Source organism: Terrapene carolina, unplaced genomic scaffold, assembly GCF_002925995.2.
Source record: "Terrapene carolina triunguis isolate 2854851 unplaced genomic scaffold, T_m_triunguis-2.0 Scaffold212, whole genome shotgun sequence".
Taxonomy (NCBI): domain Eukaryota; kingdom Metazoa; phylum Chordata; order Testudines; family Emydidae; genus Terrapene; species Terrapene triunguis.
This window is the reverse complement of record NW_020664563.1, coordinates 12310874-12336750: the sequence shown is the minus strand read 5'-3', so window position 1 is coordinate 12336750 and position 25877 is coordinate 12310874. Positions and strand designations below refer to the sequence as shown.

At 41.4% G+C, this 25877-nt stretch overlaps 1 protein-coding gene across 1 annotated transcript in view; it reads right to left on the bottom strand.

Moving 5' to 3' along the window:
* LOC113407511 (centrosome-associated protein 350-like) overlaps nt 1-25877 on the bottom strand; it is a 167587-nt gene that overhangs the window by 118524 nt on the left and 23186 nt on the right. The window contains exons 2-7 of the mRNA XM_026656103.1: nt 24939-25024; nt 23448-23491; nt 21774-21888; nt 20528-20699; nt 9063-9709; nt 6941-7054 (exon numbers count right to left, since the gene is read on the bottom strand). Of these exons, the coding sequence (XP_026511888.1) occupies nt 6941-7054; nt 9063-9709; nt 20528-20699; nt 21774-21888; nt 23448-23491; nt 24939-25011 (1165 nt within the window). The 5' untranslated portion in view covers nt 25012-25024. The remainder of the gene's footprint in view (nt 1-6940; nt 7055-9062; nt 9710-20527; nt 20700-21773; nt 21889-23447; nt 23492-24938; nt 25025-25877) is intronic.

The following is a 25877-nucleotide window of genomic DNA, read 5'->3' as shown; positions in this document are numbered from 1 at the left end:
CTATTATTAAAGTTTTAAGCAGCCACAAGTCTACGGCTTACCATGTCAGCCTGCTACCCAAATTCCGCTGTCCTGCCCTGCTTGTCTGATCTGCACTGCAAGACCCCAGGCACTGAATGCGAAGGCCGAAAATTCGACCTTGTCCTGAGTGCGCATGTGATAGGTGCTGTGCATGGTCTTGTTCACAGAGAAAGACTATGTTCTTTGTTCACAACTAAATTTATCTTTCTGAGGAATTCACTCCCTTTTTCCCATCCCACAGCTGCGACTGTCTCCCGACCTACCCTGGCATCACACTCCCAGAGGCTAGTGCAGAGTAGGCGTAGGAAGAAGAGGACACGGGAGGACATGTTCTCGGAACTTATGGTCTGCTCCCGAGCCCAGGCAGCCCAGCAGACCCAGTGGAGGGAGAACTTGTCCCAAATCCACCGATCACACATTGAACGGGAGGAGAGGTGGCAGCAGGAAGACCAGCAGGCGACTCAAACGCTGCTTGGACTAATGAGGGAGCAAACGGACACGCTCCGGCGCCTTGTGGATGTTCTGCAGGAACGGAGGCAGGAGGACAGAGTCCCGCCCTCCCCCGCCACAAAGTCCCATACCCACCTCACCCAAAGTCCCAAGAAGGAGGGGCGGCAGAGTCCGTGAAAACTCTCACTCCACCCCTGCAGACTGCTCAAGTACCAGAAGGCTGTCATTCCCCAAAATTTGATAAGTCCTTTCCTTCCCGCCTCACCCAAGCCCCCGTCCCAGTTTCATCCCCCAGTTTCATGTGTAGTTGCTAATAAAAAATACGTTTCTGTTAATTACTGTTTCCATCATGTTCTTTTAGAGGAGAGTCTGTTTTAAGGGGGGGAAGGGGGTTGGTAATTGGACAGGACAGTCACCTTTACCAGGGTACAGACGCGGGGGCAGGTTCAGCAGCAGGGCACACACACATTGCAGTCACTAGTTACCCTGGTCAGTCTGGGAGGTGGTTTTCATGTTCTGGGGGGGGGCTATGTGACTTTATGGCGGGGGAGGGCGGTTAGAGATCTTATGCAGCGGTCCTTATCCTGGATCACAGAGCCACGCAGCAGGGGATCTGTAACCGTCCTCCCCCTGCCACAAAGTCACATAGCCCCCACACACAGAGTCCCGAACAGGAGGGGTGGCAGGTTCTGTTGAAACAACCAGTCCACCAGTGCGGAGCCTGTCATTCCTCGAGTTTACAAGCGTCCTTTGCATCACTACACTACACCCGCTCCCCACCACAGTCTGCGTCCCAGGTTCAACACTTTACCGCGAAAACAGTAATAAAGAAAACGGTGTTCATTAACAAATTTCAAGTGATTTTATTTTTAAACGTGTGTTGGAAGGGGAGGAACAGGGTGAACGGGGTATGTAACTGGAGAGGATAGTGAACATTAACCGGGTAAAGAAACGGGGGCAGGTTCAGCTTCTCTGTAAACAAACTTAATAGTCACAGGTTACCCTGCTCACTCAGGAACCTAGCTTTCAAAGCCTCCCAGATGCACAGCGGGACGCGCTGGGCTCTTCTAATCGCACGGCTGTCTGGCTGGGCGTAATCAGCAGCCAGGCTATTTGCCTCAACCTCCCACCCCGCCGTAAAGGTCTCCCCCTTGCTCTCACAGAGATTGTGAAGCACACAGCAAGCTGCAATAACAATGGGATATTGTTTTCGCTGAGATCAGAGCGAGTCAGTAAGCTTCTCCATCTCCCCTTGAGACGGCCAAAAGCACACTCCACCGCCATTCTGCATTTGCTCAGCCGGTAGTTGAAGAGTTCTTTTTCACTGTCCAGGGCGCTTGTATAGGGCTTCATGAGCCAGGGCATTAGCGGGTAGGCTGGGTCCCCGAGGATCACTATAGGCATCTCCACATCCCCAACAGTTATTTTGTGGTCCGGGAAGTAAATACCTTCCTGCAGCCGTCTAAACAGACCAGAGTTCCTGAAAACGCGAGCGTCATGAACCTTGCCCGGCCATCCGACGTTGATGTTTGTAAAACGTCCCCGATGGTCCACCAGTGCTTGCAGCACCATTGAAAAGTAGCCCTTTCGGTTAATGTACTGGCTGGCCTGGTGGTCCGGTCCCAGAATAGGGATGTGAGTTCCATCTATAGCCCCACCGCAGTTTGGGAATCCCATCGCGGCGAAGCCATCTATGATGACCTCCACGTTTCCCAGGGTCACTACCTTTGAGAGCAGTAGCTCAACGATTGCGTTGGCTACTTGCATCACAACAACCCCCACGGTAGATTTGCCCACGCCAAAGTGGTTCGCGACTGACCGGTAAATGTCTGGCGTTGCAAGCTTCCAGAGGGCTATGGCCACTCGCTTCTGGACAGTCAGGGCTGCTCGCATCCGGGTGTCCTTGCGCTTCAGGGCAGGGGACAGCAACTCACGAAGTTCCAGGAAAGTCCCCTTCCGCATGCGAAAGTTTTGCAGCCACTGTGATTCATCCCAGACCTGCAGCACTATGCGGTCCCACCAGTCCGTGCTTGTTTCCCGGGCCCAGAATCGCCGTTCCACAACATCAACATGACCCATTGCCACCATGATGTCCTCGGCGCGGGGTCCCGTGCTTTGTGACAGGTCTGTGCCACTCTCAGACTTCAGGTCCTCACCGCGCTGCCGTAGCCTCCTCATCCGATTTCTCAGCATCTGCCTCTGGGAAAGGTGGATGATAAGGTGCGAGGTGTTGACAACGGCCATAACTGCAGCGATGGTCGCAGCGGGCTCCATGCTCGCAGTGCTGTGGCGTCCGCGCTGTCACTGACCAGAAAAGTGCACAAACTGATTTCCCGCCGGCGCTTTCAGGGAGGGAGGGCGGGAGTGACGGTTGGATGACGACAGTTACCCAAAACCACCGTCGACACATTTTTTCCCCCAGAAGGCATTGGGGGCTCGACCCAGAATTCCAATGGGCAGCGGGGACTGCGGGAACTGTGGGATAGCTGCCCACAGTGCACCGCTTCCAATGTCGACGCTTGCCCCGTTAGTGTGGACTCACAAAGTCGAATTACTGTCCTTAGTGTGGATACACACGTTCGACTTTGTAATATCGATTCCACATATTCGATTTAAGTAAAATCGAACTACTCTCGTAGTGTAGACATACTCGTAGTGAGTCAGCTGACCCAGGCAAGCCAGGGTGTGTGTTTGCTGTGTAGACATATTCACTGATTCAAAATTGTTCTGCATCATTTAAGCTTTCATTTAAAAAAAAAAAGACTTAAGCCTTAGCCCTTATGGCTGCAAAGAAAGCATTCAAAAAGTGAACCAAATCCGAGTCAGTGCATTGTTACCAATGGGCTTGGGTAGACTAAGATAAATATGGTATTTTAAAATGCATTTAGCTAAAGTGTTTTAACACATTGTTTTAAACTCTAGTGTAGACAGGACAAGTTTTATTTTAACATGTGTTTAGTTGATAGAGATGAACCCAAGGGTGGGATTCAGAATCAACATTCCCACTGAGTAGGATACATGTGGCCACTATCACAATTAGAAAAACCTCACGTCATCATCATCATCTGGGGATGGCAGTCATCCGGTGTGGGATATTGTGAAGGTACATCTAAAAGGACATTTCCAAAAATCTAGGATAACAAATGTGAATTTGAGTGGAAAGGTCAAGAGCAGATAGATAACACATAGCTAAGGAGGGTTCCACAAGATTTTAGGACAGAGCTGGGAAAAGCTAAGTTTTGCTTATCGTTCTCAAAGTGAGCCCCAACTGACTTTGTAAAGAGTTTAGATTGTTTTGTTGTGCTGATTTTTAAATACATTAAGAGAAAAAAATAATTACATTAAATCATTTTGAAATTCATTAAAGAACAGGCTTAGTGATAAAAGACCTTTGAATTTTAGAAACTGAACAGTCTCTCACAGGCAAAATGGATCTTTAATACTTATATAACAAAGCCATAAAATTCCAGAGAGTTTGTGCAGAATTCTCCAGTTATTTTTTGTTGGGAGATGTTTGCAGGATAATTTATGTGATCTCAGCATATTTTTAAAACAGCAAGGCACCGCAAAAAAAAAAAAAAAATAAAAAAGAAAAGAAAAAATTTCTAAATCTACTCTCAATAATGTTAATAACCCCATGTCAGAACCACAACTTACCTTATTCTGATACTATGAAATCCCAAATTTTACTGGAAGAGAATGCATAGGAAGTGAGAGAGAGAGCGAGTCTCTCTCTCTCTCTGTGGAGGGGAAGGTGTTAGAAAATGACTGTTGTATAGGCTTAACATTTTGGAGCTTAGGGAAGGACTGTACTTAAAATGACCATTTCTGAACAGAGATGGCATTTACTGGGACATGTGTTGAAACCTACCCTGGGTTAAAATCTTGAAACATCTTAAGTGGGTGAAAGATGTAAACATAATCTTTTTGACAAGTAAAAGTGACAAAAATATTTCAAAAAGCACATAATTCAATAAAGTTATCCAAATGCAAATTAAGCTTGTTTGAACTAAAAACACCACTTAAATTAGGAGCCTTCGAGGCTCCTGGTGAAGTTACAAATATGGCAGAATATACATATGTGGACCATTGAAAGCTTGTTTTGACTGGGTAATTTTGATAAAAATAGATTGTTGTTCTTTCTGGACATTTTTGTGAGGATCACTTGTCAACTTCTTCAGCTTGGCAGCAAGTTCTGAGTGTGAAGGAAGACGGATCACAACCACCATTACTTCAGCCAACATCATTAACACTGGGACCCAAAGATTTACTATTTACACTGGTCCTTTTCCTTTGCCTGAAATATGTTCTGACCAGATAAGAACAGGTATTTGGACAACATTTTATCTTTGGTATGATCCAAGCAACTCCCGAGATGAAAGCCTAAGATCCTCATTACACCCTCTTAGTGTGTCAATTTCCATAGCCACTTTATTTCTCTCATCTTTTCTTTTTCCCTGGCTAAGTGAATCAGAAGCTATTTAACCATATCATTTTGCTGTAGCCAGTCTGACAAACTAAAAGGCAGCCTTATCTCAGTAAAAATATCCTACAGACTTGCCAGAGGAAAGTAAAGACAATCAACAGCAGCCAAACATTTTCCAGAGCCAGGAGGAGTAAAGCCAAGGACTTGGAGTGGCCAAATGGGCATGTGCTATACTTGTGGTCTTTCAGCAACTGAACTGTAAGCAAAGCCAGGCTACATTTTAGCATCTTTGGTTACTGTTTTCTTTTTGTCCTTTGTATGCATTTGTCTTAAAAAACAGCATTTGCTTTAACAAAACCTGAGTACTATTGCTAAAATTGATCCCCTGCCACAACAAGGACATTTAATTCTATTTAAAAGACTATCAAGCAAAGGTTTTTTCTCTACACAAAGAGAGGGAATAAGGGATATTACTGAAAACAATTCAGTTGCATTGAGTTTTGTACATTTTCATTGTTCCCCCCCCTTTTTTTTGTGTGTGTATTTATTAAACATTGAAAGAAAAAAGTTCATTTGGTAGTGTAAAATAAGCAAAGCCAAGCCCTTGTAAAAAACTCAAACTCCTGAAATCAAATTATTGTTAACAAAGCAGCAGTAAAGAAACAAACAAGTAAATTATAAAATCCCCAAGAGCCTATCTAATCCTCACAACAGACAAAACCGATGTAGGAGTGCTGTAAGGAAAAAAAATCATGGCACATCATGACAATGTTTTTTTCATTTCCTGCTAGTTCACCTTTTTTGTCTCCCTTCTTTAGGGAAGAGTTACATAGCAACATGTGATTGTGGGAAGAGTTACCCTGGCACCCTTCTTACTGGAAAAACTTTTCCGCTCCTCCTCCTCTTTTGAAAGTTGGATACAGCTGAACCTTCTGTTTCCCTTGAGCTGAGGGAGAAGCACCATGAGACTTCTCGTGTATTAATACCTGGCTTGATTTAATTTACCCCTTATAAGAGAACCTGGGATAAGAGTTGTCAAGACAACAAAAGTCCCTTTTTGGGTCCTGAAGTATCTGTACTGTCCAGTGATCTTTTGATTAGCATATGACATGACTTTCCACTCCTGACAGTTTAGGAGAAGTTAAGCTACCTCATAGTGGAACACACCACAACACAAAACATCTCCACAACTAATTTTGGGAGTGGGTAATTTGGTAAAAAGGTGCGTTGAAGGGGCAGAATTAAAGCTGTGGTAGTAGTTGTGGTAACTGAAAGGTGTGCATTTGTTAGAACTGTTTGCATTTTTTCAAATGAAAAATTTTACCACAAAAAAGTGGGGTCTCATCAAAAACAATTTTATTGTGGGAAAAGATCTGATGAAATTTTTCAATGGGAAATTTCAAAATTAAATGACAAATTGTTCCACTTCAATCTGCATTTTTTATCCCAATACAAAATAAAACAATCATTTGACTTATTTAAAAGAAATCCTGTTAGTTAAAAATGTTTTGCAGGGGGGCAAAAGTTTTTTCAACCAGTTCTAGTGCCTGTGGATGGAGTACAGCAGAGAGTCTCAAACTGGGAGGCACAGAATGTATTCTGGTGTGGGAAGCTTAAGAAAAAAAGGTACTGCGCACATTTTATGCTGCCCTCTGTCTTGCCTTCAGAACTGGGAAGCCGAAGAGTGGTGGCTGCTGGCTGGGTGCCCAAAACTGCAGCATCTCACTTAAAATTTACATTACTATGTACTTAAGTGGCTCTGTTTGAATCAATGCCTTCCTGTTTTTAATATTTAGCAAGAGTTGCATGTTCATTTTTTTATTGGTGTATTTACTTGTGTGGCAGGGGGCATAAACTACTACAGATGCAAAGAATGGTGTGATCAAATAAGTTTAAGAAACACTGGAATACAGGATATGCACTATTAGGTAGCTCAACTTTTCATTTGCCATGCGTTTGTGTCAGTTAAGTTGTGTGTGTAGCAATGCTAGCTGCTTCTCAAAGAAGCCTGTGTGTATTAATAAGCTTAGATCTGCTTCTCACCTGTTAATTGGAGTGCTATATCTCGATACAACTCCCTACTGATGTTATGAAATTCCTCTTCATGCCACACCTTTCCATCAGGAGTGCGAATCTTTGTCTCAGCAGGATTGAAACCTACGATAAACAGAGTTTTATCTAGATTTTGCAGAATACTTTAAAAACCTTGAGGAAAAAAATTGTGCTATTAGGCCTTGTCTACACTACACAGTTTTGTTGACAAAACAGTGGAGATGTACACACTGAAATGCTCCTCCCGCTGATGTAACTCCCCTGCTATGCCAACATAATAAAATCACCTCACTGAGAGGTATAGATTTTATGTCGGTGTAGTTAGGTCTATGTAGACACTGTGTTCCTTACATCAGATTTTGGCTGTCATTCTTGTCAGTTTCACAGCTCCAAATTGACAAGAAAGCCAACTCCTGGCTCCCAAGATGGCTGCTGCCTGGTCTCTGCTTCAAGCCGGGGTGCCACCCAGGCTCCCAACTCCCCAGTGGGAGCCCTGCCACCTCCCAGGGTCCTAGCTTCCCGCTGGAAGCACAGCAGCTGACCAGTCTCCGAGCGTAGATCTCCCCGCAGGAGGCAAGATGCCCTAGGCAGCTGCCCCGCCACTCCCAGGTGGGAGCGGGAAGGCAAGAAGCCCTGGGGAGCACCTGGGCTCTCGGTGGGGAGCTACGTGGAGCTAAGAGCCCTGGCTCTCAGTCCCCCACATGGCCCCTCTGCAGACGGTGGAAGCACTCCTTGTGAGGGCACGCACCACGGACAGAAAGAGAGTAGTGTGGACACCAGCCACTGCAGTAATTAATGCAGTGGCTGTAAGTCGACCTAACATAGGTTGACTTATCTTTGTAATATAGACATATCTTTTATATGGTGCCTAAAAGGCTGTTTTCAGTTGCCAAGGTAAATTACATTAGGAGAAAGTACTACACCGCAAGCAGTTGACAAGCACTAGCTTAACAAGGAGCATTACCAAAAGTACAAATAAGGCCTGATTTTCCAAGTCTTATCAGAAATTCATACCTATTCCATGTCTCAAATTTAGAGAGTAAAAGACCAGGATTCATGTTTAGAGATTTCAGAGAAGTGTGTAAACTAACCAAGATGTTAGATTTCAAAAGAAGCTACTGTGCACAAAGAGGGGCCTAGGCACCCTTAATCTTTGGAGTGGATTCCACATGTATTTATAGGCAGACCCACTCTCTATTCACTCACAAAAATATCATTGAGTTTAGGGGGAAAGCCGGATCCTAATTTCACAGAAGGGGCCATTTCTAGTGCACGTGCAACAAACAATTTAAAAGAGGTTCCATTAAAAAAGCTCTTGTGCACAAGACTGTATTTCCATTATAGTCAGCAGCAGCTTAAAAAAAAAAACCTAACTCACTCAATGAGTGAACAATACTTTTAAACAGTATATAAGAATATAATACGGTCATATAATCTAAAGAGGCCCCATATTGGATTACCTGAACTCTGAAGGATGTTTTGGTTAATGTCAATAATTGTACCTTTTGAGGTTTCTGCATTTTTCTCTTTGTAAAAAAAGTGTAAATTTTATTAAAAAACGATGTTAGAACACCACCATTGCCATTCTAGACTCATAGAAATTATGGGAGCCTGAAGTTAGGACAAATACATGATCTTAATTCTTTGTGTTCATGGCGAAATACAAAGTGAAAAAGCTTAACCTTGCACTTCCTGGCTTTTGCTTCAAACCTTTAAACTGTTTAAATGCAGTTGGTGTTTAACGTACCTTTGATGAAGTGATTAGAACAAAAAAAAATTTCAGCATATATAAATTGCCAAACGCTGCACAGGACTACACGAAAATGCATCTAGTATGCAGGTAACCTAAGAGAGTAATGAGATGGCATGCTCTAATTTTCTATTTTGACTGGGGAGAAGGTGCAGGAGGAATTATAAATGATGTAAAACATACTGAAGGTGTACATTTAGATGGCATAATTTCTTGCCTGTGGTCATATTTAAACGATTTGTACCCAAACAGACAGAAGTCACAAGCCAATTCCCATATTTTGACACGCTGCACAAAAACTCTCCTTTCTCTCTCTCTCTCTCTCCCTACACGTAAATAACATGAGATAGAGGGTCTACATACCTTTATATGTTGGAGCAGGGGGTGCAACTGCCACTTTTCTGACTTTTGGCGTCACTGCGTTCTCCACATTTGTTACCACTACAGGCTGCTCGGCATATCCCAGAAGTTGTCCCTTGCTGCCTAATTCTTCCGAATGCTCCCATTGCTTCCTAATCCGCTCCTTCAGCTTCTCCAATTTAGCATCATGCAATTTAGCATCATGCTGCCGCCGTTTTAAGATTTCCAGCCTGTGGGCACTAGAAGTGCTAGTGGAGGAAGGAGAAGATTCTGCCAGCCTTATCCCTTTCAGTTCAGCATCCTGGGCTGTGCTACTCAAAGGAGTTTTAGTGCTGCTCTCATCTCTTCTGGATCCATTAGTCTTTTCCTCCTCTGATCTTGTAGGGGTTACAGCTTTAAAAAGAGACTCAATGTTCTGCAAAGCATCAATTGCTGGTCGGTCATTCAAATACCTAACAACTGTGTCATCTGCAGCAGAAGAACGTGGGCTTTCAAAATTTCTGTTATGTAAGTCACTTTCATTCCTGTCATATATCATACAGCTCATTCCTTCAGTCTTATCCTGTGCTTCATTACGGTCTAAACCAGACAGCAAACATTTTGCCTCCAATTGACTAGCACTTTGATAAGATGGTGGACCATAAGTCTCCCTACCACAAAAGAAAGTCAACATTAGAAACACAACAGTAAAAACACCACAAACTAGGTTTGAAATAACTCTGTAGTCATCATCACATGAAGTATACAGTATGAATGCCTGCGAGTTTCTTAAATCAGAGAGAATGCTATTCACTGTGTAAAAATCTACCAATTTTAACATTTGTGACCATCATTTATGCAGCTTAAACTATAGTGGTCAGCATAACAATGGTTTCAACATTTGCTGAGATAAACTAACTTTTACACACACCAGAAAACCTCTGAAAAGTATGGATTTCTAGATGCCAATCAGCAACACCTATTAGATGACTCATGGAAACAATTACTTTGTTTATTACAATGGGCACTTAATATTACCTAATATAACGAAAGTTGCAAAAGTTTAAATTATGTCCCCATTTTTATATGCTCACCACTTTTCAAATGTTTCCTTATTTCAGCTTAAATTTTCTATACTTGGTTTCTGCTTTGAAGGTGATTCCTTCCCACCCCTGGAAAGTTTGAGCAAAATCCTTTCAGTAGCTTAGGTTTGGCAAGAGTGAAAAAAATGTGTGCACAGTTCCTTAAGTTAGCATTTCTTAGTTCAGAAAATGTATAGTAGACAATGAAGCTTCTAAGTTGCAGAGAAAGGAACTTGCATCTGACATGTGTGCACAGCATAGACAAACTGATGAGAAAGGAACTTACCGATCTTTCAGACTGAATTGGGGGTAGAGCAGTGAACTTAACAAGGTTCACTAATAGAGGTTATCAGCTCAGCAAGCTAATTACCTCCCAATATCTTCCATCCCAACAGTTCTCTCTCTTTTTAAAAACCCAACAACTGTTAATGGAATGTTAACAGTTTGCAGTATCAAGGAATCAGAAATAAGAAAATTCCAAAAGATAAGGCTGTTTTGGAAGCTGACTGACAAAATTTCTTATATGCAGTATTTTAATGCAAATGTGCAGAATCTGGGTTTGTAACATCTACTGATTCAGGGCATGCATAGGTTTTGGCCAAACAAGTGAACTGAGTGGGAAAAGCAGTTTTCAGCAGCTTTCCTGGAAGAGAAGGGGGGAGACTGGGAACAGAGTGGCCCAAGCACTGCAGCACATTTTACAGAAAGAAGGAATTATAACAGCTAGAGCTGCTACATTCTTATAGGAGGGTGGAAGAGTGAGAAGTAGAGTGGACCACAGCTTCTGTTGCCTTAAAAAAGGGGAGGTAGAATCTAGGAACAGAAGACTCAAGTGAAAAAAGGGATCTGCACCCAGGAAGGTAAATGCCATCTCTTTGGGCAGCATGCTGAGAGCAGACAGCCTGGAAAGAGATGGGGTAGAAATGATTCAACCTAGAACATAAAAACATAAAAATGGCCATACTGGGTCAGACCAAAGGTCCATCTAGCCCAGTATCTTGTCTACTGACAGTGGCCAATGCCAGGTGCCCCAAAGGGAGTGAACCTAACAGGTGATTATCAAGTGATCTCTCTCCTGCCGTCCATCTCCACCCTCTGACAAACAGAGGCTAGGGACACCATTCCTTACCCATGCTGGCTAATAGCCATTAATTGACTTAATCTCCATGAATTTATCCAGTTCTCTTTTAAACGCTGTTATAGGCCTAGACTTCACAACCTCCTCAGGCAAGCAGTTCCACAGGTTGACTGTGCGCTGTGTGAAGAAGAACTTCCTTTTATTTGTTTTAAACCTGCTGCCCATTAATTTCATTTGGTGGTCCCTAGTTCTTGTATTATGGGAACAAGTAAATAAATTTTCCTTATTTACTTTCTCCACATCACTCATGATTTTATATACCTCTATCATATCCCCCCTTAGTCTCCTCTTTTCCAAGCTGAAAAGTCCTAGCCTCTTTAATCTCTCCTCATATGGGACCCGTTCCAAACCCCTAATCATTTTAGTTGCCCTTCTCTGAACCTTTTCTAATGTCAGTATATCTTTTTTGAGATGAGGAGACCACATCTGTACGCAGTATTCAAGATGTGGGCATACCGTGGATTTATATAAGGGCAATAAGATACTCTCCGTCTTATTCTCTATCCCCTTTTTAAGGATTCCTAACATTCTGTTTGCTTTTTTGACTGCCGCTGCACACTGTGTGGACGTCTTCAGAGAACTATCCAGGATGACTCCAAGATCTTTTTCCTGATTCGTTGTAGCTAAATTAGCCCCCATCATATTGTATGTATAGTTGGCGTTATTTTTTTCAATGTGCATTACTTTACATTTATCCATATTAAATTTCATTTGCCATTTTGTTGCCCAATCACTTAGTTTTGTGAGATCTTTTTGAAGTTCTTCACAGTCTGCTTTGGTCTTAACTATCTTGAGCAGTTTAGTATCATCTGCAAACTTTACCACCTCACTTTTTACCCCTTTCTCCAGATCATTTATGAATAAGTTGAATAGGATTGGTCCTAGGGCTGACCCTTGGGGAACACCACTAGTTACCCCTCTCCATTCTGAGAATTTACCATTTATTCCTACCCTTTGTTCCCTATCTTTTAACCAGTTCTCAATCCAGGAAAGGATCTTCTCTCTTATCCCATGACAACTTAATTTACGTAAGAGCCTTTGGTGAGGGACCTTGTCAAAGGCTTTCTGGAAATCTAAGTACACTATGTCCACTGGATCCCCCTTATCCACATGTTTGTTGACCCCTTCAAAGAACTCTAATAGATGAGTAAGACACGATTTCCCTTTACAGAAACCATGTTGACTTTTGCCCAACAATTTATGTTCTTCTATGTCTCTGACAATTTTATTCTTTACTATTGTTTCAACTAATTTGCCCGGTACTGATGTTAGACTTACTGGTCTGTAATTGCCGGGATCACCTCTAGAGCCCTTTTTAAATATTGGTGTTACATTCGCTATCTTCCAGTCATTGGGTACAGAAGTTGATTTAAAGGACAGGTTACAAACCATAGTTAATAGTTCCGCAACTTCACATTTGAGTTCTTTCAGAACTCTTGGGTGAATGCCATCTGGTCCCGGTGAATTGTTACTGTTAAGTTTATCAATTAATTCCAAAATCTCCTCTACTGACACTTCAATCTGTGACAATTCCTCAGATTTGTCACCTACAAAAGCCGCCTCCGGTTTGGGAATCTCCCTAACATCCTCAGCCGTGAAGACTGAAGCAAAGAATCCATTTAGTTTCTCCGCAATGACTTTATCGTCTTTAAGCGCTCCTTTTGTATCTCTATTGTCCAGAGGCCCCACTGGTTGTTTAGCAGGCTTCCTGCTTCTGATGTACTTAAAAAACATTTTGTTATTACCTTTTGAGTATTTGGCTAGCCGTTCTTCAAACTCCTCTTTGGCTTTTCTTATTACATTTTTACACTTAATTTGGCAGTGTTTATGCTCCTTTCTATTTACCTCACTAGGATTTAACTTCCACTTTTTAAAAGATGCCTTTTTATCTCTCACTGCTTCTTTTACATGGTTGTTAAGCCATGCTGGTTCTTTTTTAGTTCTTTTACTGTGTTTTTTAATTTGGGGGTATACATTTAAGTTGGGCCTCTATTATGGTGTCTTTGAAAAGCGTCCATGCAGCTTGCAGGGATTTCACTTTAGTCACTGTACCTTTTAATTTTTGTATAACTAATCCCCTCATTTTTGCATAGTTCCCCTTTTTGAAATTAAATGCCACAGTGTTGGGCTGTTGAGATGTTCTTCCCAGCACAGGGATGTTAAATGTTGTTATATTATGGTCACTATTTCCAAGCGGTCCTGTTATAGTTACCTCTTGGACCAGCTCCTGCGCTCCACTCAGGACTAAATCGAGAGTTGCCTCTCCCCTTGTGGGTTCCCGTACCAGCTGCTCCAAGAAGCAGTCATTTAAAATATCGAGAAATTTTGTCTATGCATTTCGTCCTGAGGTGACATGTTCCCAGCCAATATGGGGATAATTGAAATCCCCCACTACTACTGAGTTCTTAATTTTGATAGCCTCTCTAATTTCCATTAGCATTTTATCGTCACTATCACTGTCCTGGTTAGGTGGTCGATAATAGATCCCTAATGTTATATTCTTATTAGAGCATGAAATTACTATCCATAGAGATTCTATGGAACATGTGGATTCACTTAAGATTTTTACTTCATTTGATTCTTCATTTTCTTTCACATATAGTGCCACACCCCCCACATAACCTGTTCTGTCCTTCCGATATATTTTGTACCCCGGAATGATTGTGTCCCATTGATTGTCCTCAGTCCACCAGGTTTCTGTGATGCCTATTATATCAATATCCTCCTTTATCACAAGGCACTCTAGTTCACCCATCTTATTATTTAGACTTCTAGCATTTATGTACAAGCACTTTAAAAACTTGTCACTGTTTATTTGTCTGCCCTTTTCTAATGTGTCCCATTCTTTTTTATGTGAATGTTTCTTGTCTGATTTGGCCCTTACATTATTCTCTTCCATCCTCTCCTCCTGACTAAAACCTAGAGAATCTCTATCAATAGACTCTCCTCTAAGAGAAGTCTCTGTCCGATCCACGTGCTCCTCTGCAGCAGTCGGCTTTTCCCCATCTCCTAGTTTAAAAACTGCGCTGCAACCTTTTTAACGTTAAGTGCCAGCAGTCTGGTTCCACTTTGGTTTAGGTGGAGCCCATCTCTCCTGTATAGGCTCTCCCTAACCCAAAAGTTTCCCCAGTTCCTAATTAATCTAAACCCCTCCTCTCTACACTATCGTCTCATCCACGCACTGAGACTCTGAAGCTCTGCCTGCCTACCTGGCCCTGCGCGTGGAACTGGGAGCATTTCTGAGAATGCCACCATAGAGGTCCTGGATTTCAGTCTCTTCCCTAGCAGCCTAAATTTGGCCTCCAGGATGTCTCTCCTACCCTTCCCTATATCATTGGTACCTATATGTACCACAACCACCGGCTCCTCCCCAGCACTACACATAAGTCTATCTAGTTGCCTCGAGAGATCCGCAACCTTCACACCAGGCAGGCAAGTCACCATACGGTTCTCCCGGTCATCACAAACCCAGCTAGCTATGTTTCTAATGATTGAATCTCCCATTACTAACACCTGCCTTTTCCTAGTGACTGGAGTTCCCTCCCCCGGAGAGGTAACCTCAGTGCGAGAGGATACCCTAACACCATCTGGAAGGAGGATCCCAACTACGGGAAGGTTTCCTTCTGTTCCCGTTGACTGCTCTACTTCCCTGGGCCTTTCATCCTCCTCAACAGCGCAGGGGCTGTCTAACCGGAGGTGGGACAATTCTACAGTGTCCTGGAAAGCCTCATCAACATACCTCTCTGCCTCCCTTAGCTCCTCCAGTTCCGCCACCCTGGCCTCCAAAGTCCGTACGCGGTCTCTGGGGGCCAGGAGCTCCTTGCGCCGAATGCACACATACGCCACCTGCCCACAGGGCAGGTAATCATACATGCTGCACTCAGCGCAATAAACTGGATAGCTCCCACTCTGCTGCTGGGCTTCTGCCTGCATTCTCTCCTACAGCTACCTAAGTTAATGAAGGGGTTTTGTTTAAATCAAGAAGTTTTGAATGTAGTTTAGTTTACAGGTTTTAAAGAACAGCAAGTAAACCTTGCCCCCTTCCCACTCCCCTTCCAAACTCCCTGTTAGCAGCCCTGGTCGCAAAGCTCCCTGGTCGGGTCGCTTGCTCACTGCTTTATAAAGCCCTGGCCTTCTTGATAGCCCCGCCCACTAAGGCTCAGCCAATTAACAGAGGCTTCTAGCTTTCAAACCTTACTTTGAAGCTCACAGCTTCCAACTGCCAGCCACAGCACATGGTCCTTCAAACAACCAACCAAACAGACAGACAAACACAAGCTCACGACACAGCAAGTAACCCCCAAACACAAACTACAGACAGCCACTTACCCCAAGGGTGCTGTATTTGCTCCTCCTTCACCTGGAGAACTCCCTTGCGAAACTCCCTGTTAGCAGCCCTGTTCGCAAAAATCTACAGAATCACAGAACTGGAAGGGCCCTTGAGAGGTCTTTTAGTCCAGTCCCCTGCACTCAAAGCAGGGACCAAGTATTATCTAGACCATCCCTGACAGGTGCTTGTCTAATGTGCTCTTAAAAACCTTCAGTGATGGAGATTCCACAACCTCCCTAGGCAGTTTGTTCCAGTGCTTAACTACCCTGACAGTTAGGAAGTTTTTCCTAATATCTAACCTAAACCTCCCTTACTGCAATTTAAGCCCATTGCTTCTTCTCCTATCCTTAGAGATTAACAAGAACAATTTTTCCTCCCTCCTCCTTGTAACAACCTTTTACATATTTGAAAACTGTTGTCATGTCCCCCCTCAGTCTTCTTTATCCCAGACTAAAAAACCCCCAATTTTTCAATCTTCCCTCATCATGTTTTCTAGACCTTTAATCATTTTGTTGCTCTCCTCTGGACTTCTTCCAATTTCCTGAAACATGGCGCTCAGAACTGGACACTATACTCCAGTGGAGACCTAATCAGCACAGAATAGAGCAGAAGAATTACCATATGTACTCGATCATAAGCCGGTTCGTTTATAAGCCGACAAAATGGATAAGTAAAAATGGAAAAATTTTATAACCCGTTCATAAGCCGACCCTATAATTCAGGGGTCAGCAAACTTTGGCTCCCGGGCCATCAGGATAAGCCACTGGTGGGCCGAGATGGTTTGTTTACCTTGAGCATCCGCAGGCACAGAGGTAAACCTAAGTAAACAAAGTGTCCCGGTGTGCCAGCTGCTTACCCTGACGAAATGGGACAGCAACTGGTGGGGAAATTTTTTTTGGGGGGGTGGGGAAAGCTGGGAGTCAGGGGAGTAACCCCTGTGACCACCCCCCACATGACCCCACCCCTAGCCTGGGACCCCCACACTCTCCCCATCCCATCCCTTCCCACCTTATCTTGGGAGGATGTCTCTGGCCTGGCTGGAGCTGCTCCGGCAGGCTGGGCAGTGCGGCCGCAGCCTGCTCCGGCGGACCAGGCAGCACGGCCACAGCCTGCTCTGGGGGGCAGGGCTGAGCAGCATGGCTGCACCCTCCCAGCCCCGGAGCTGCAGCTGCTTCGAAGGCTGGGGGGAAGAGCAGCGTGGCCAGAAGCGGAGAGACTCTGGCCCCACCTCTTCCCTTCTGTCTCTGCTGGCTGTGCTGCCTTTTCTTGCTCCCTCTGTTGGGGGGAGGGACTGTGTCCCACCTCTCCCTCTCTATACCCGTTCATAAGCCGACCCCCTTCTCTGGTGCTTCCCTTTTTTACTAAAATAATTCGGCTTATGAACAAATATATACGGTACTTCTCGTGTCTTGCTTACAACTCTCCTGCTAATACATCCCAGAATTATATTTGCTTTTTTTGCAAGTGTTAGACTGTTGACTCATATTCTGCTTGTGATCCACTATGACCCCAGATCCCTTCCCACAATACTTCTTCCTAGGCAGTCATTTCCCATTTTGTATGTGTGCAATTGATTGTTCCTTCCTAAGTAGAGTACTTTGCATTTGTCCTTATTGAATTTCATCCTATTTACTTCAGACCATTTTTCCAGCTTGTCCAGATCATTTTGAATTTTAATTCTATCCTCCAAAACACTCGCAATCCCTCCCAGCTTGGTATCGTCCGCAAACTTTATAAGTGTACTCTCTATGCCATTATCTAAATCATTAATGAAGATATTGAACAGAACCAGAACCAGGACCAATCCCTATGGGACCCCACTTGATATGCCCTTTCAGCTTGACTGTGAACCACTGGTAACTACTCTCTATGAACTGTTTTCCAATCAATCATGCACCCCCCATCTAGGTTGTATTTCCCTAGTTTGTTTATGAGACGGTCATGCGAGACAGTATCAAAAGTCTTGCTAAAGTCAAGATACACCACATCTACTGCTTTCCCCCCATCTACAAGGACTGTTACCGTCAAAGAAAGCTGTTAGGTTGGTTTGACACAATTTTTCTTGACAAATCCATGATGACTAACTTATCACTTTATTATCTTCTAGGTGTTTGAAATTTGATTGATTATTTGCTCCATTATCTGAAATTAAGCTGACTGGCCTGTAATTCCCTGGATTGTCCTTGTTTTCTTTTTATAGATTGACACTATATTTGCCCTTTTCCAGTCCTCTAAAATCTCTCCTGCTTCCATGACTTTTTGAAGATTTGCTGATGGCTCAGATATCCCAGTCAGCTCTTTTAGTATTCTAGGATGTGTGTGCGCTATAAGGGCAGAATTTATTTATTTAAGGTTTATAGAAGAGGGGTTGAATATGTGCCAATGGCAGGAGTACTGAGGTGACACTATTTTTCATCTAGGCTAGTAGGCTTAGTCCTTGGGCAAGTATATGTTCAAGGGAGCTTTTTGAAGCCATGTGCATAACATTGCACACACACAGCATTTTCTATTTCTCTTTCCCCTGTTAAATACAGACCTTCAAGTATCACACTCTTAGTAATGTATATCATAAAAGTATACAGGACATGCAATAGGACAGAATTAACATTATCAGCACAAGCATAACAATTTGAATGCCCTGACTTGAGTACTTGATCTTACAATCTTCACAACGTAAAAAGCTAGTCTTTTTCATTTCCTGTACTTTAGATTTCTTTATATCTAAGTATATTTGAATGAGAAATGATATTAGGTTGATAAGAGTTCATCTGCTCGTGTTTTTCCCCCCTGCATTTGAAGTCAAACCATTTGATACACTGTTTTTACACCAAGCGACTGATGTCAAAGAAAGAATTATTCCAGATGGGGAACTAACAACAAGAGCAGTTTAATTAGCAAAAGAGCCCCCAGCCTGACAGGTCCAACTCTGTCTCCTATGTAGCCAAGGAGGAAAATCCACAGTTGGAATGAGGAGCCTGCAGGCAAGATAGAAGTTCTATGTTTGCTTACGTTTCATTTCTACTGGTACTGAGATAACATTGGTGCTGGCCCCATTATAAAGAAAGAGATAAAGGGTAGGATTTAAAAAAAAAAACAGTCAGTGGTGGTCAACTCTTACCAAAGTCAATAGGAGTTTTACCATTGACTTCAGTGGGATCTGAGTTAGGCAGAGGTTCCGCACTTTAAAAAATCCTACACATTATCAATTTAAACAAGTCATTCATTATGACTAGGGCCAAGGTTTGCCACAAACTGAGAAAAAAAGTAATGAAGGACTTATGGTGAAATGTTATAAGGCTCAGAAATCTTCAGTACTAACCAAACTAACTCTGCAGTGACAAGCTTGTTTTAGGTTTTTGGGTACATTGTAATCATTAAGTATTTCTCCCCACCACACACCTTCCAACTGCCCCCAACCAATATTTTCTTAAAGTCAGCAAGGTTCTCTGCACACGTGCGCATGTGAGAGAGACAGACAGAAAGACAGAGTGTTCCCTACAATAGGGTCAGTGATCCCCTGCTGTTCAATACTCTCCTATGCAATTTTATAAGTGTTTCTTTAAAGACTCTAAGTTTATACAATAGTTTACCAGCTTGTTTGTTGACTTAACAGGTTGCAAAAATTCCACAAGTAAAATGTCAAGGAAGTTAAAAAATTTAAATTACACGAATACATGACAACAGCCAAGAAAAACTTTATCATTACTTATGATGTTCAAAAATAAATGAAGTGTCACGTTCTGTTGGTTATGGCAATAATAAAAAAGCTGGTCCTCAATCAATCGAAGTCCTCAAAAGAGCAAAGAAAAAAATGTATCAAGATAGAAAACATTCTTTCTACATCACCAATATTATACATTAGAAAAAAGATTCTAAGATGAATCAAAAGTAGGAAAAGTTGTTTTTAAAATCTATCACCATTGCCAAGAAGTTAAGAAATAGCTACTAATTCCCTATGACTTGTAATAATGCTTTGTACTTCCTCTGCTGGCTTTGCAACAGCAATTCAGCAGTTAAATAAAACATTTCAGTCTTTCTGCTATCATTTGCAATACCAGTGCTGAAGAAGATTCTTTGGCTTATTCTGTACACTGTATAGAAAATTAAACTATTGGTAAAGAGTGGCAGCTCTGTTAAGGGCAGCCTTTTAAACAAGTTGTCATAGAAAAATAGTAGGAGTTTTGGTTTCAATCTTTTAAAGGTGGATTCTAAAAACAGGTAATAAAAAAATCTAGTTATTTCATTGTCATTTTAAAGCACCAATCAATAGTGTGGACAAAATTGAATTACTTCTTAATCACGTTTTCATTTATGTAGGAAGAAAATACCAACAAATTCCCATGAATTAGCTTCTGGGAGATAGGAAGCATACAATAAGGTATTTTCAAACCTGATGACAAGAACTGACTAGTAATCATTAGAGCTGGAATTTTCAGAACAGTTTAAGGGACTTGAGTTCCTAACCTACTTAAACCCCTTTAAAAATCCCAGTTAAAATAGCTCCCTGATCTTTAAAAACAAATGTTTTGCCTCAATACTAAGAATGAAATGCTTGGATTTAGTAGACATTAGTAGAATTACAGCATATTATTTTACTATAGGTGGTTAGCAGAAGCAGGAGAAGAACAAGAATGCATTTTCAGCAACAAATACAACACTTTTATGATATTCCAAATATTGGGGGGATTATCACTGAAGTTAAAGACATAAGAGACCTATTGGATCATTGTGTCCATCCTCCTGTAAATGGATGATAAAGCCCCTTACGCAACACATAAGACATTATACTTGCTCAATCTAAAACCAAGAGGTTTTGTTCATTCTCCACCTGTTGGCAGAAAAAATAAACCCAGTCCTGAAGCGTTCATAAGAACATTGGCAACAGCTCTGTTCCAGTTTGTGTATTTCACAGTAAATGTCAGTTCTCTCTTGCACTAACCTGTATGAAGCCAAGGGTTCACGAAATTCCACACGGCTACTCTTTTTCACATTGCTCTCCAAAGTTGTAGCTCGAAGAGGACTGCGGGAGGACTTCTCTTTGCGTGACTTATTTTGGCTGGAGGACCTGGAGGCTGAAGCAGAAACCAAGGAATCCTCTAGGTACCTACCATCTGCAGGAAGAGAAGGCTCATAGGGCTGAGTGGTTTAGAATGCAGTTCTCCTCGGGTTCAATTAGTGCTCAAGAATAGCACTTAAGTTATCACCTTCTCTTCACCAGCAAGCTGTTTCAAGCTACCAGGAGTAAGTGGTAAACACTCAAGCAAATCATTGCACTAGTTCGTCATATAAAATTTCTAAAAGAATATTGAAAAAACATAACTGGGAATGATTAAACCCAAGAGAGTTGATTGAATCAGAGAAATATAGAGATCCAACCAGTTTTCTTGCTGCTCTGACATGTCAATATAAAACAGTGGTTTTCAAACTTTTTGTATTGGTGACCCCTTTCACACAGCAAGCCTCTGACTGTGACCCCCCCTATAAATTAAGAATGGGGGGTTAATTTAATGGGGGCTCGGGGATGTCAGCCCCACCGAGCAGACAGCTCACGACCCCCAGTTTGAGAACCCCTGATATAAAACCTATGAGAATGCCAAATGAGTTAAATTACGACTAACCATAGGGGCTGAACAGAGATGAGGAAAACACACTCTGCAAATAGGAACACATTTTTTCATAAGTGGTTTAAGTTCTAAAAGTAGCATTAGACAATATGATTTTTCCTCTTTTCATAGCCTTGTTGTCATGATTACAATCACTCTAAAAATGCAATATAAGGGCATTTATCCTTGAAAGTGAGTGTTGTGAAACTATTAAAATAAGTTAACCAGTTAAAGAAATGTTAAAAATTTAGATGGTCACTCCAATGTAATACTACTGTTGGAGCCAGCCATCAGCACGTGTAGCTGTTAGCTGGAATGCCGTAGAAACAAGGTAACAGACTATGGCAAGCACAAGTTGCAGCAAAGCACCTTTCTAGTGAGTTCCAAATACCATCACCAGATAGGCAGCATATTTTTTTTCCCAAGACAATGTATTCAGAAGAGAAACATTGCTCCAACTTTCTCTCAAGTTCATAAACAAAGGAAACGGAGAAAAGAGGATTAAAAAAATAAAAATGATACTACTCAGAAAGACTTATTCTTACCCTGTCCTATATAATTAATCTTTTAAGTAATACACACCTTTCCTGCTTATTTTCCTGGTAGCACTGGCAGAGGGTTTCTTGGCATCCATGACAGAATCAAACACTGCTGTGCTGGTAGGCGCTACCTCCAGTTTATTCTCAATATGACGCAACTAGAATTTCAAGACACAAAACAATATTCAGGTTCATTTTTTGAATGTCAAGAATACAACTTTAAAAAAAAGTTCAGAACTCCTCTCACTTTCATAGTAAGAAAGAATTACAGGCAAGAACAGCTTTAAAAGTCTGGTGGTATAAACTTGTATAGTCTTGTGACCAGAAACATTAGATTATGAAGATTAGTACAAAAAAGATTATTCAAATTAAGTTCTGTTCACTAAATCTGTTTCCATAAGTGGGTCATTGCCAACAACAGAATTATACAAAATGCCAAAGGTCTTAACACTTGGCCTCATTGAAACATAACCACTAAGAACGAAAACACACTGTATTCTATAATGCTCTACTCTAGAGGTAACATGAAATAGGATTCCACATATAAAACTGTACCCCTTCACTCAGCTATTAAAAATGAGAGGGGTAATGAACATACAGAGAAATTCCCTAAGTTGCCAAAGAAATTTAGCATCTTGATATCACTGTACCCCAGTTTATAGAAAATGTAGCATTGCATCATGAGTATATAGCTTAAATTCACACATCATGGTAGTAATTCTATGGTTGGTGCAGTACGTATGGAACTATGAAACATATGTATATTGCTTCAGCAGCCCCAATCTCTGAATCTCAGTAGGTAAGGAGAGGACAGTTGGTTCCTTTAAAATGATGAATAGAGGTATCTCACTCTACAGCTCACACCTGCAGGGATTTGGGAGATTTTCAAACGTAAGCAGTGACTTTGAGTGCTCAACTTTGACATTGTAAAGGGATCTGGATTTTCAGAGGATGGGCATTCATTACTTTCTGAAAACCAGTATCCTTTAAAGTGCCAAAATTAGGCACCCAAAATCACTAGTCACTTTTGAAAAACCTTGGCCTTGATATTTACTAGCCCTAACTAAGGTTTTCAGGAGCAAGATTCTTTATAATATCCAGTTTGGTGAAAGCTGACATGTAATTTGGAGGCCCAGGATTACTACAGAGCTACCAGTTGGCAGCTTATGTGCTTTTTGGGGTTGTAAATTCTTTGGGGAATGGACTATCTTTTTGTTCTGTTTGTGTACAGTGCCTAACACCAGGGGGTCCTGGCCGATGACTGGGGTTCCTAGGCACTATAATAATATAAATAAATAAATAAATATTTAATATTAGTTAAAATCTTCACTGTAAAGATATCACAAGATTCTAGTTAACATTTACATCTTTTATGCAATAATTAAAGAAATTACAAAAATATTTAACACAAGTTACCCATACATTCGTTATACCATTCTGACTGACATAAACAATACTATTCATTGATAACAGTGTTAGTTTTATAGTAGCCAAGCAAGACTGATTTTTCATTAACCTTGGTACTGAGCTTCTTGTAGCACTAAGTTACATTGTCAGAATTGTGGTCCAAAGCAATAAGAACATCCATCATCTTCATGCCCCCAACCACCTACCCTATTTTTTACTTTTATAATCATCAAACTATGGGGAAAATAAGGCATTCAATAAAACTGCAGTGGCCATTAACTGATTTCAATCTAGAAAAAATTATACTTACTGTAGCCTTAGTTTGAGAAAAAGTATCCCAGGCTGTGGTTAGATCTCACAAAACAAAAATAAAAGAATAAAAACAAGTTTCCTATTAATTCAAGTAACACAATGAAACAAAACATTTTAAAACAGTTTTGCATGGCTCACTAACTAATTCCTTTTAATGAATTCATCCCAAACTATGAAACTCCTGTGTGGGGGGTAATTATTAGACAGCGTCATTAGAACATAGCAATGCAATATTATGATTTTCTTTAAAAACTATGTTTTTTTTTTAAAAAAAATCAAAGTTAACAAGAGTTACATAAGTGAAGCTGAGTTTCTTATTACATCTTATTCATAAATGAGCTGGAGAAAGGGGTAAAAAGTGAGGTGGCAAAGTTTGCAGATGATACTAAACTGCTCAAGATAGTTAAGACCAAAGCAGACTGTGAAGAACTTCAAAAAGATCTCACAAAACTAAGTGATTGGGTGACAAAATGGCAAATGAAATTTAATGTGGATAAATGTGAAGTAATGCACATTGGAAAAAATAACGCCAACTATACATACAATATGATGGGGGCTAATTTAGCTACAATGAATCAGGAAAAAGATCTTGAAGTCATCATGGATAGTTCTCTGAAGACGTCCACACAGTGTGCAGCGGCGGTCAAAAAAGCAAACAGGATGTTAGGAATCATTAAAAAGGGGATAGAGAATAAGACGGAGAGTATCTTATTGCCCTTATATAAATCCATGGTACGCCCACATCTTGAATACTGCGTACAGATGTGGTCTCATCTCAAAAAAGATATACTGACATTAGAAAATGTTCAGAGAAGGGCAACTAAAATGATTAGGGGTTTGGAACGGGTCCCATATGAGGAGAGATTAAAGAGGCTAGGACTTTTCAGCTTGGAAAAGAGGAGACTAAGGGGGGATATGATAGAGGTATATAAAATCATGAGTGATGTGGAGAAAGTAAATAAGGAAAATTTATTTACTTGTTCCCATAATACAAGAACTAGGGGCCACCAAATGAAATTAATGGGCAGTAGGTTTAAAAGGAAGTTCTTCTTCACACAGCGCACAGTCAACTTGTGGAACTCCTTACCTGAGGAGGTTGTGAAGGCTAGGACTATAACAGAGTTTAAAAGAGAACTGGATAAATTCATGAAGGTTAAGTCCATTAATGGCTATTAGCCAGGATGGGTAAGGAATGGTGTCCCTAGCCTCTGTTTGCCAGAGGGTGGAGATGGATGGCAGGAGAGAGATCACTGTTAGGTTCACTCCCTCTGGGGCACCTGGCATTGGCCACTGTCGGTAGATAGGATACTGGGCTAGATGGACCTTTGGTCTGACCCAGTATGGCCATTCTTATGTAAGATATGGCTTTAGCCTTTGACTCAATTAAGACAAATTATATCTATAAAATTTACAATACAATACAAAATATTACACTATCTAGGATAAAACTGCTTCTAAAGTAAAGCGATACAACAAAGCAAATCCATACCTCTGAGGGAATCCCTGTTCGGAGTGTGCCTTGGGTTTTGTAAAGGCACCTCCTTCGATTTGTTGCTCCACATCCTGTTAGTTTACCTACAAACAGAAACATTCACTAAGGACCAAAAGTATACAAAATAAGAGTGAATAAAGATATCTGTTATCTTGATCAATAAGACCAAAGAAAATGTTATCTTGATCAATAAGAAATGAAGATTTTTTATCTTCAAATTACATTTTGACACTATATACATCACCAGTTGGATCAGACAGGCAACACTGAGTGACCAAAAAAGTGACTACAGCTTGTAATTCTCTTAAAAAGGAACAAGAATGAACTACTACTGACAATGGGAGACACTGTGAATAAGAATGTTTACAAAGGAGGCTGAAGGTGACCAGAGACAAAAATCCAGGAAGGTACGAGGTAAGGCCTCTAACTCTATAACAGATTTCAATATAGAAAGACAGGAAGAGCCTGTCAGTCTACAACAACAAGCGCTCCACTGAGTTTGCAGAAATGATAAGACGACCCCTGATAAAGAGGCTACATTAACAGGGAACTGAGGAAATAAAACACAGTCAAGGGTCATCCCTAGGGAATTTTGAAAAGCTTTGAAAATGTCTGACCCTGCCAATGGATGAATGAAAGGAACAACTGACACATTATGTGCCACCTTAGCCTTTAAAAGAAATAAGGGTCTGAAATCTGACTGAGATCTAGAAGCATGACAATAAAAGTAATAATTAGACAAATTTTTTTTTAAAAGAATGCAAGAAGACTCAATATTCAGTGACATCTTTCCAAAAGCTCCAGAGAGATGACACGATTTAAAGGCCAGAAGAACACAAAAAGCAGTTTCTTGGACAGGTCTGCTAATGAATCCAAGTACCCCCTCTAAACCCAAACAGTCAGAAGCTATCCTTAACAAGTAGGGTGACCAGATGT